The sequence below is a fragment of the Nannospalax galili genome, unplaced genomic scaffold, assembly GCF_000622305.1.
Source record: "Nannospalax galili isolate Female #2095 unplaced genomic scaffold, S.galili_v1.0 scaffold239, whole genome shotgun sequence".
Lineage (NCBI taxonomy): Eukaryota > Metazoa > Chordata > Mammalia > Rodentia > Spalacidae > Nannospalax > Nannospalax galili.
Genome location: NW_008343017.1, coordinates 49,743 through 61,533, shown reverse-complemented (window position 1 = coordinate 61,533; position 11,791 = coordinate 49,743). Strand labels below are relative to the sequence as shown.

At 41.3% G+C, this 11,791-nt stretch overlaps 1 protein-coding gene across 3 annotated transcripts in view; it reads left to right on the top strand.

Moving 5' to 3' along the window:
- The window catches only part of Hao2 (hydroxyacid oxidase 2), a 30,147-nt gene that overhangs the window by 2,275 nt on the left and 16,081 nt on the right, over window positions 1–11,791 (top strand). Inside the window, exons 2-5 of one of the 3 annotated variants that reach the window (XM_029566384.1) lie at window positions 5,973–6,046; window positions 6,697–6,829; window positions 7,905–8,056; window positions 9,654–9,937. In XM_029566384.1, coding sequence (XP_029422244.1) covers window positions 6,699–6,829; window positions 7,905–8,056; window positions 9,654–9,937 — 567 coding nt within the window. In that variant the 5' untranslated portion in view covers window positions 5,973–6,046; window positions 6,697–6,698. The remainder of the gene's footprint in view (window positions 1–5,972; window positions 6,047–6,696; window positions 6,830–7,904; window positions 8,057–9,653; window positions 9,938–11,791) is intronic. The other 2 variants (XM_029566385.1, XM_008839010.2) reach the window with 2 other exon arrangements.

Genomic DNA, 11,791 nt, shown 5'->3' with positions numbered 1-11,791 from the left:
CCCGCTGGGGGGGTCCCGGGTTAGGTTGTGAAAACGGGGGGCTCCAGGTCAGGCTCTGCAAATCGGGGGCTCCAGGTCAGGCTCTGCAAATCGGGGGCTCCAGGTCAGGCTCTACAAATCGGGGACTCCAGGTCAGGCTCTGCAAATCGGGGGGCTTCAGGTCAGGCTCTGTCATTCTTGTCATATTCACTTGTATTCTCTGAGTTTAAATTTTTCATGTGCAGCACTCTGCTGTAGCATTACAGTGTATAACACATAGAAGTCGGGGGCTCCAGGTCAGGCTCTGCAAATCGGGGGCTCCAGGTCAGGCTCTACAAATCGGGGACTCCAGGTCAGGCTCTGCAAATCGGGGGGCTTCAGGTCAGGCTCTGTCATTCTTGTCATATTCACTTGTATTCTCTGAGTTTAAATTTTTCATGTGCAGCACTCTGCTGTAGCATTACAGTGTATAACACATAGAAGACTGCCTTGTAGGTTGCTGAGATGGGTTTAAATTTTTAACAGGTAGCTAAATGAGAGTGCTTGTTGTTTGTCTGGTTGAGTTTTACTTTGTGATAGTTGTGATGTTGCTGGGGGAATGAAAAGTTGCATGTAACAATGACATTTTTAAACATCTAAGGTACTTATCAACCCCTTCATTCTACAAACCATTCTCAGCAAGAGATATTTCCTGCTCTTTGTAGTGATTAAGAACTCAGCAACTAGAATCAGAGCACATTACTAGATGCAGAGTGTTGGACAAAGTATTTTAAGCTTTTTCTCATTTGTGAAATGGGAATAAGAACATTTGTGTTTGGGGACAACTGTGAGAATCAGAGCACTAAAGGACTTTATAAAACAACTCATCCCATGCATTGAATGTCGTGAAGCACTAGATAAATGGTTGCATTTTTATTTTAATCATTATTATTCATATAAAGGAAGTGTCATGTTTCCTCCAAAGCTCTTTGCACAATAAAATTATCCATTGCTTAATGCAAACAGAAAATCCCCAGTCTTTCAAAGTACTGTGTCAATGTCTCTTACTGTTGTTTAAACTGTCTCCAATACACTGTTGACAATATAGCCGGGCCTCAAAACTCTACTTGGGAGTTCCGTGTTCAGAACATATTTTCCTATAGACAGAATGCTGTTAAAGTAATGACTGAACTCCAGGTAACAGAAAATGTCCACTTTCCCAAAGTATCAGAAAACCGACATATTTGCAATGCAAACACTAAAACACTATAAAGCAATGTTGTTGGATTGCTAATCACTACCCAACAGGGCAAACAATGAAAACTTATGATTTCTTTTCATTCTCATGACTGCTGATTATGGGGAACGGTCTTCTAAATTGCTCATACCACAGAGGGGGCAAGAACTCAGTAGAAATTAAGGGAATCCTAATATGCTTTTGAGAGTACATTAAAGGGCTCTGGGATGAGCATGACCCAAACCCATTATACACATAAAACTTCTGAAATAGAAAACAGGCATGAATGAGTACCTTGCCATCTGTATACAGAGTTCTATAAGACCAAAGTATCATACTCCACATGGCAGTGCATGCCCACAGGTCAAGAACAGCCTTATGGGAAAGGAAAACCAGAAAGCAAGAGTGATTGAGGGCTGCTGGGCCAAAGAAGAGAAATTATTAATAGCATAGCATAATGGGGCTGGAGAGATTGCTCAGTGGTTAGAGTACTGACTGCTCTTGTAGAGGACCTGGGTTTGGTTCCCAACACCCACATGATAGCTAACAATAGTCTGAAACTCCAGCTGCAAGGGATCTGATGCTTTCTTCTGATCTCCATGGGCATTGCATGACATGGGTGTACTTACAGACATGCAGGCAAAACACTCATACACATAAAAATAAAACTAATAAATAAAATATTAAAAATAAAATAGCATTGAATAAGTGAATAGATAGCCATAACAGGCTAAAAGAGTCCTGTGTCTTTTACCCACAAAGCCTTAGGGCCCAGGGAATTGTCTAGAGTTGATCCTCGACTGCCTGAAAACATTAATCCATCTTTGCAGCCTCTGACTGATGTGTGTCAGAGCCACATAAGACTCTGTTTTTGTGATTATTCTGAGAACTGACCTGCTACTCATCAAGTCCTTCCCCTCCCAGTCATCTCGCCATGTTACGGTGTCCTTGGAGGTCATCCTCCTTGGTCTTAAGGTTACGATCCCTTGTGACGCACTGCTGTCCATATGAGGACACAAGCCCATGGCTCTAGGCCCCTTGTGCTTCTGTAAGCATTCAAACCATTAACAGACCTCAGCCTGTGGCATTCTCTCTCTCGATAACTCAGCCGCTGCTGTAATGATAATTCTGCCCTTTGCAACCACTGTCCTTGACGCTGGAGCAGAGTTGCCCCATTTACGACAATAATAGTATTTTCAGCCAACCTTGAACAGCATGGTCTCCCCAGCTGCGCCTCAGATCATAGCCTTCAATCTTATCTTTGACATTCTACTGGGAACCCTGACTTCAATTTCTAGGAACCACACCAGAGAATTTAGGAAGACGTATCCTGTATTACCAAAGAAGCCTGCCTTCAATGACTCATCAGAGGCTCAAGGCAGAAACAGTCCTGTGATTCTCACCTTGCTACCTCCCACAGAAGGCCCCAGAGTCTTCCGTGCAAATATAAACTCTGATATCCCAGCGTTCCTTAAGTAACACCAACATGAACTATATGAATCTTCAAGGGAAAACACTCTGTTGACTAATGTAACTGGGTCAGCTCAGATTATAACACTGAACAAAGCAAGGTCTTCCTCAACATACCTGGCAGCTCCAATTTGAGCCCTGGGTCGGGAAGCTGATTTGGAACTTCAGACCACAGCAGCAGGTACCCCTGAATACACCTACTCTTCAACTTTTATTTTGTCGCTGATTTGTTAGTTGCTCATCATCATTTTTTTTTTATTTTAAAAGAAAGAGCCTGATGGAGCTGAGGGGTATAAAGTTCCAGAACAGCAACCCACACTTGGTCTATGGAATGTATTATTTTCCAGCCTCTTTTATGGAACAATGAGAGTAGAACAAAAACAGAAGCAAAAACCCGTGAATGGAGATGCAGGCAAATGGGAACGCAAGGAGATCAGTAAATAACTTGAATTCTCCTTTCAATTTCTGGTTTCAACTCTGGTGTGGATCAGACTGAAATACACAAAAATGCATTGCACTAACTTCTCCTCTCTCCATTTTGGGAAAAGTTTGAATGACAAAGTATGAGCCTCTTCAACTATAATTCTTACATTGTTCCTTTAATAGGAACAATGAACCAAGTACTCTACTGGCCTTTACATATGTTGTTTTTTTAAAAAAATATGCAGCTATATTTTAGACCTCCAAAATTCTCAAATTGAATTTAATGTGCAATTTAAGTTACTACTTTATATAAAATTTGTGTTTAAAATAATATTGCGACTATTTCAGTCTTACTATTAAACTGGAAATGGAGACCATCTATGTTTGGAACCTATCAGGAGATGCAGATCCAGAATCTTATCCTGTAATCATTTCCTGTCTAATCTTCCACAAGTTTTAAACATTTTTCAGGGTCTCATTTTCTTTGAATGAAAAAGGGAGAGATGAACACCCCCATTAACTGAATACCTCTGTCAAATTGACAGAGCAGTTGAGAGATACTAGTGGATAGAAGGCAGAAAGACTAGAAGAGAAATGACAAAAGGAGTGTTTATTACATGTAAGGTGGCTTGGGTCAATGCTTTGTTTTCAAGCAGCTTTTAAATTACATATTTCACACTGTTATGGGCAGGTAATTCTGAGCTGTTCCTCTTGGATTAGACTGAAGCTCTGTGTAGTTTCTATGCTAGAAATCTGCACAAGAGAATTTCTATGAGCATGTATTGTGTAAGATATCAGGAACTGAATTCTGGTTGAGCATTATCATCCAATAAAGCACGGAGGTGTTATGGAGAGGAATGTTAAAGTGAAGTAATGAGCACTCGTACCCAGTAGCTCAGTGCCATGAGCGTACCCTAAACCAGTATTGGGTCTCTAGGCTCAGCATGTCATTAGGAGAATTTGGAAGACTCAGCACATAACTGATTTACTGCAATGAAAATTAGCAAAGGGAAAATGCCATAGGGAAAAGTCTGGGGGAAATATAAGTATGAGAGAGAGAGAGACAGTCTTGTTTGTTTGTTTTATTTTGTCTTTAAGGGTGTCAACACAAAAGCACAACTCTCACCTCAGAAGGAATAAGTGATAGTTTATTCTGGAGCCAAATATGAGTGACCATGGCCCAGGGACACAGATTCAGGTTACCCCAAATTCCATGTTCCAATGAGGTAGCAGTTCCATGAAGTATTTATAGTTACAGAACAAAGAAAAGTCATAAAGCAAGACACTTTTCAAATACATTGGAGGATACATTCAGTAGGTGGGTTGCAGCAAAGCGGGATGGTCCTTACCATAGGTGTCAGATGTTATCGGATGACATTCTTAGTTTTTGGATTGGAGAGACCTGGTGTTCTGCTGTTAATACATTCTAAAAGGATTTTATCTGTTAGTCACAGGGTATTAGATCAGAAACAGAGGTGAGTAAGGAGTGGCTGTTTAGGGGGCTAAAGATGACCCGAGATAAATGGTGATTAGACTCTGGAACTGCAACATTTCAAACTCTCCACAGTCTCTGGAGTGATAATCAGCTGGTCAGCCTTGCAGAAAGTTCAGTCCAAGGTTCAGGAGTTCTTTTGGGGAACTTTTCTTTCACAAGGCTGTGGCCCCTAGTGAACAGACCATGTTCCAGTAGACAACGCCACACCTAGAAGTACATAGTTGGCACAAATTGGACTTGGTGGGTTATTAAAAAATAAATAAAAAATAAAAGATGACACAAAGCGGGTAGGAAAATGGGGACTGGATCTTGGTAAGTGGGGGTGAATATGCTCCAAACACATTGTATGAAATTATTAAAATTTTAATAAAATATATTTAAATTTTTTAAACAAATATGAGCTTCCAAGAATCCAAGATGCACTTAACCCTCTAGTGGACAGCACATGCGCAAACTTGTACACACGGAAGCTCTTTAGAGATTCAATGCTTAAAGGCCAGTTTTAGGCGCTGGTCATGTGATCACCCTTTGTACTCAAGTCATGGACTCCCAGAGGGAAAGCAGACGTTTAGCATAAATCACATTGTTTGTAAAAACAATTCAGATGTACTGACCCGTTCTTATCAGGGAATGCTATGAACTCTGCTGAAATCCAAGACTCTAGGTATAAGTCAAGGTCTAACCTTGATAGAATTCTCAAGCATGCATCTATAAACATGGAATTATGCACTGCAATTGCAAAAAGGTTGAATAAATGCAGTGATTAATTCATTGAGCTAAAATTTATTGATGCATCAAAGGGCTAGGTAAGAGTCAGTTAACACATTGGCTAGTGTTGCTGAACTCTGCCAGACTCAACTCGGCACCTCAATAGCTTCCTGCCCTTGAACTGACAATGTTGCTTATGAGAAGCTCTGTGGCAGCAGCCAGACTCCTCCTCCTGGCCACCAACTAGAACACCACATTCCAGGAACTCTGTTTCTCTGATTGACTTCCGCAGATTTTTCCTTGGCTCAAGACGCCCTCAGATCAGTTCTTACCCGAGTCAAGATATCTAGTCCTTTCATCTAGTCCTTGGTCCCTTACCATTCCTGACTGAAACTCTATTTCTGAGACTTGTTCCTTTCCCTCAGCCAAAGTCATTTGGTTTCTACTTTTAGCCTTGAGCTAATTTTCAGACTGTTGTGTACTACCCCAGAATTGACTGCTGCTTTAAAGGTTACACTTCCCAGCTTTTTCTTTCAGGAGCCTCTCATGCAAGAGCCCTGTATATCCTGACAGGCTCCAGTGTCTACAGCCTCCCTGTCTTTGCTCCCGTTGGAGAAATGTATTGGTGACCCTTAACCTTTCCCCTTCTGGGATGGTTCCATCAGAAGTACCGTGTTCTAGTTGCAGGGCTCAGATCACGGATGGCAATAAGTAGAAGCAACGCACATTCTTTTCTTGGCGAAAGTGGCAGTGAGGTAGGTGTGTTTGGCAAGCGTGCTTAATGACCAGCCAAGAAGCAGCAACAACAACAACAAACTAACTGCTTCCCCTGTATCATCCACAGCTTTAGGGAATTCAGACATTCTAAGTTTCCTGGGAACTTTCATAGTGACGTGAAAGTAAAGCCACTAAGAAATGAAGTTGATTAGGCACATAGGAGACAGGTCCTGGAATGGGCACAGTGCTATGATGTGGGCAAATAAGGGCCAGAATTGTTAACAAGCTTGCATTTCAGCAATCCTGGACAGCAGCTGGAAGATGATGAGAGAGGATGTAGAGGCAAGAGATAAAAGAAATCCTTTTTAAAACTCCCTTGAGAAGTGATTCAGCCTCAACCAAACCTAGACCCATGAGTGTAGAACAGAGGGGACAGACATAATAGGCATTTAGAAGACTAAATAACCAAGACTCAGGAGTAGAGATGAGAGATGATGGTGGACTTTCGGCTTGGGATCCGCATATTAGGCAGAAACTCCTTTGAGTTAAAGAACAGCCACTGGGGAGGGGGGGATTGATGCTGCATCCAAACAACTTCATACTGTGATTTTTATCTTCTCCACCCACCTCCTTGATTTCCAAAGTCTTCTTACTGGGTTTGTTTTGTTTTTGTTTTTTCAATATCCAGAAATGTCCTTGGTGTGTTTGGCAGACTTCCAGGCTCATGCACGAGAGCTGCTGTCTAGGTCATCTTGGGATTTTATTGAAGGAGAAGCTGATGAGGGCATTACAAACAAGGACAACGTTGCAGCATTTAAAAAGTCTGTCTTCTTTACCCTTTCTGTTGTTAAGCTAAAATGCACTGGTTGAGGGTTTCTTAGGTGGTAATAGCACTGGTTTCTGCCTCTAAAGAACACAGTATTCTCAAAATAAAAGAAAAGTGTACTTCTGTGTTGTTTAATTTGAGGGAGGTGAGCAATAGGGAGCTGCAGAACAGTTGGGAAGAGAGAATTTGTCTTAGCTCTAGAAGTGAGTCCTCTGTCCTCTGCAATCCCAGTGATTTTGTAACCAGAAAAGGTGGAACAAGACCAGCCCTGGGGCAGGACAGAGAAGTCACCACATAAGCCTAGTTCTCCTGAGCTCCTAAAACGTCTGCCTTAGAGGATAAAATAGAAGAAAGGACTCAGGTTTGGAGAAAATAACATTCAAGGATATTTGAGAACATAGAAGATTGGTTCAAGGAAGAATTAGACTTGGAAAACAGAACAACCAGCATGTCAGCCAGCAACAGCTATAGGGCATTTCCACCCAGCTGAAATTACACTTTGCATATTGTGTATAAATTACCCTGCCTGTCTTAAAGCAGTGCACAATAAGTCAAATAGTCAAATCAATTAGTGTCCTAGAAAAAAAAGCCACTTGTTTTCTGGGACTTGGGCACTTTTAATGGCCTTTCCTTTCTTTCTTTCTGGGCACTTGTTTGTAACTGGAGAAGAAACAAGTGGCAATTCCTTCTTTCCTTGGCCTTTCCTGTCTACTCATTGATTATAAAGAATAAATTAAGCCATCTAAGCACAGAGTGTCTAACCAAGGAAGCAGGACTCAAACATATAGATTCCTTGACAGAGGAAGAGGAACCTTCCTCTGAAGAAGAGGCTGAAGTGGAGTTTGGTTCACTAACAGAAAGGATTGGGTTAATGTGGGATGGGATGTAGAACATGGATTCCTGGAGATTAGCTTTCTCCTGGGCCTACACTAATTATTTAGGATAAGCCAACAGATCCCACCAAGTTTTCAGAAAGCCCAGTCTGACTTAGACCTGCACTGGGAATCAGAGTCCCAGCTCCAGAAAGCATCACCATGTTGAGGACTAAGCCATCTTACTGTCTAGTGCAGAATCCGCCTCCGTCCCCGGTGCCTGAGAGATGTGTCAAAGGTGGACACCAGGACCACAATCCAAGGGATGGAGATCAGCGCTCCCATTTGCATCTCCCCTACAGCTTTCCACTGCATCGCTTGGCCTGATGGAGAAATGAGCACAGCCAGAGGTATGAGTCACCTGACCCAGAGGCTCCCCTCCAAGTAGATCAGAAGTAGACAGGACTCCTCCCCTATCCCCAGAGCAGGGGCAGGGAGGGAGCTCCAAGGCTTCTCATAGAAGGGCCTTAGGGACAGTAATTTTTTTGAATTAAGGATAGTGGCAAAGCAACTACTTAAAGCAATGTTTATGTAACATTTCATGTAGGGTCACAAAAGCACTCATGTATAAAATCAGTGATAATAGAAGAGGAGCTACTGATAAATAAAAACATGCTGAAATTCCAAGTCCTCCAACGAGAGATGCTGGTTCTACTGAATCATATTACCTGAGAGAAAAGGATGCCCCAGGGTTAGGCACCAAGGATAACACTAAGAGTAGGGCTCTCTGCAGCCTTATGGGCTAGAGACAGGGATGACTAGGCATATGCATTTAGGATGAGGACAAAACCATTTTATCAGATTTTAACACATGATCTGGCAGTTGCCCTTATCTAAATGTATCATTTCCCCTCTCCTTGACTGGCCTTGTCATCTAATAAATCTTCATGGTAGGTTACAGCTCCTTCTTGGTGACCCCCTATTCGTTCCCTATGCCCTCCACAAATATCACCATCAACAATAACAATAATAAGAAGCAATGAGACTGAACGTATTCTTGGGACCCCATAATCTTGATTCCAGGTTGAATCTGGTTTGGGTGAGTTGCCCAGGACTCCTCTGAGGTCTTTTCCATTGACTTCATGATACAGGAGGTGATGAGTCTGAGGATTCTAGAGTTAAAGAGACACAGATAGATATGGCTAGGTTGAAATATTAATATCCTATATGAAGATGATCAGTTTGTGTCATAGATAAGAATGTGTTGACTTGTGGGGTGAAGGAATGGGCTATCTCCTCTTAATATGAGATGCTGACAAGATTAGTTTTTGATTAGGCCAAATTATCTGGCCATGGATTGGAGCATCAGCAATGACATTAACCTACTGGAGAGAGACACTGAAATAATGAAATTAAAAATGAGAAATATGCAATTCAGTAGCCTTAATGCCATCAGCTTCATCACTACCACTGGCAGTCTCCTGTCATTTGACCAGTACATCACTTTTCAAGCTAAGGGATAATATTCAGTGCTCTTAATTCTCAATAAGACAGGTCTTACTGCTTTCCCTAACAAGTAAAGGAAATAAGCCTCAAGTTCACATACTCGTCTCATTTCAGATACTGTGCGTTTTCAGCAGAGTTCAGGTTTTTCTACTGGAATTGCGTCTCCAGCCTCTAAATCTCCTCTGACTCATTAAAGAGTTCATAAGAGGCTTGCCTTCCTGTCTGAAGGACATAACACACTCAGTGCTAGCTCTGAGTATTAAGTAATAGCTCCAGCCGGAAACTATGGAGAACAAGATTTACAAGATAGCTTACACAGAAGAGGACACACACCTTTAGTCCCCCCAGTTTAACCAAACACTTTGGGGAAGAAGAATGAAGTTAGGCTTTATCTACACTCAAAGGGCAACTTGGCCAGAGGTACCACAGCCTCCCGGAACTGTTTACCCCAGTTCACAACACTTCTGCCCTCCAAAATAAGTCATGCCCTTTGTTTTACAGCCGCTCAAAAAGCCGACATCTGCTATGTCACCAGCACTTATGCCAGCTGTACTCTTGAGGACATTGTTGCTGCTGCCCCCAGAGGCTTCCGGTGGTTTCAGCTCTATGTGCAATCAGATTGGGAGCTAAATAAACAGTTGGTCCAGAGGGTAGAAGCTCTGGGTTTCAAAGCTTTGGTGATCACCGCAGATGCACCTGTAGTTGGCAAAAGGAGGAGAGACATTAAAAACCAACTGAATTTGAAGGCAAATTTAATGCTAAAGGACCTTCGCTCACCTGAAGAGGTAGGAAAGATATCAGACTCGGTTGGCAGATATTATAGGAGGCAAATTTCCTTCTTCCCTTCACTTCTTTGGCCTTCCTTTCCACAAGTACTTTGCCAAGCGCCTACCCTGTGGTGGCAGACACTGGGGACTCAGCAGTTTAAGAACCTGACCTGATTTCTGCTCCCCAGATCTTCCTGGAAAGCAGAATGTTAGGCTAAATGTTCTTGTCCGTAGAATGCCCACTCTGTCATTAGAAAGTTGCGGGTCTGCGAGGTAGGAAAGCCTTGCAGAAGAATTTGCAGGAAATGGAGAACAAACTAAAGGAGTCATCCAATATTTTCTATAAAATAATATTTTTGCATGTAATGTGTAGATGCACTGATGCTCTAACGAGGGTGTTTACAGATCAGGTATATAGCCAGCCTACCTGGTAGCTGGAGCCCCACCCTACTGCTTTGAAAAGGTAAAACTCGCCCAGGAGCATGAAGATGTTTCGGCACATCTTTTTGGAGCCATTCAACTAAGGGACGAAAATAAACATTTCTTTCATTAAACTCCAACTATTGAAAAGGATGGCATGCCCTTGAAAGTGAACAACGTGGGAAGATGGAATCCCTTGGCTGCTGTAATAACGGCCTTTCAGCCAGCAGGCAGCTATACTACCTCTGTGTGTGTCCCCATCAAGAGACACATTAAAATTTAATGATATCTGATACACACTGTGAGCCAAGGGTAGATAATGGATAATGTCTGGTTTAAGGTTTCTGAAGTTTACTTTGGTTTATCAGTACACACACATCTCAATCATAAAATGGCACACTGACAGGTGAATATCTTTGCTTATTCACTTCACAGACTAAAATCTACACTCTTTTAAAATGTAGATTCTATGTTATGTGAAGTCAGACATAGTCGAACCCTGTCTTGGCGCTGCTGCTTCCCAGGTGTGAGGAGGCCCCAGGGGAATTCTCAGCCTTGAAGTCTTCATTTCCACTCATATTTCTCCCCAGAAATAAACCCCATCATGGAAATCCTTAAACTTTATAAAAGGATGCAGTTTGAATTTTATGGAGTATAGTTTTGTGTATGAATAATTATATTTTTAAAATATTGAGATTTCAGAAAGAAAATGCAGTACATTTTCAAAAGTAATTCTGTTGGTAATACAATATTTTGTTTGGTATTTGTGATAACAAAAGAAAGATATGTCTTTTGATAAATCGATTCATTCTTAATCACAACACGTCATAGAGTTGAATGGTCCTTAAATGAAACACAGGTCCATGTTTTCCAATGCAGTGCAGCTAAGTTTAGGAAGAAAATACTGTCAGTTGCTTAAACAGATATATTAAAATGATAGCCATAGTTGAGAAAAATTAACAGCATGTGATATATACGATATTTAACAAAGGCGAAAGAGTAGCAGTTTGAGCTTTAAGCAGAGTTCGTACACCACATTTGCTATAGCCTTGATAAAGCTGGATGTTAACTTCCCCAAAAGTTACTGAAGCAATACAACCCTTAAGTAAATCCTGTGAGGATTAGCTGTGTGAAATGGACTATGATAATATGAATGGTTGAAAAGTTTAGTTACTTTCATTTGATAGAATAAAAAAATAGGTTGGATGTCATATGAACATCCTTATAAGGGATAGAAACTTACATAGTACTTTTTATCTGGTATAGTCAGTAATGGGCCTAATATGTAAACTTCATAACTTGAAAATCAAATTAAAGACATAATTGAGAGATTGTACTTTTTTAAGTCTTTCGTCTTCTTTGATTTATTTTTTTATGGAGCTTTTGGCTACTCTAACATTTCCCCCTCTGAAGAGGTAACCCTAAAATCTTTTAAGGATTAGATAAAAGCTC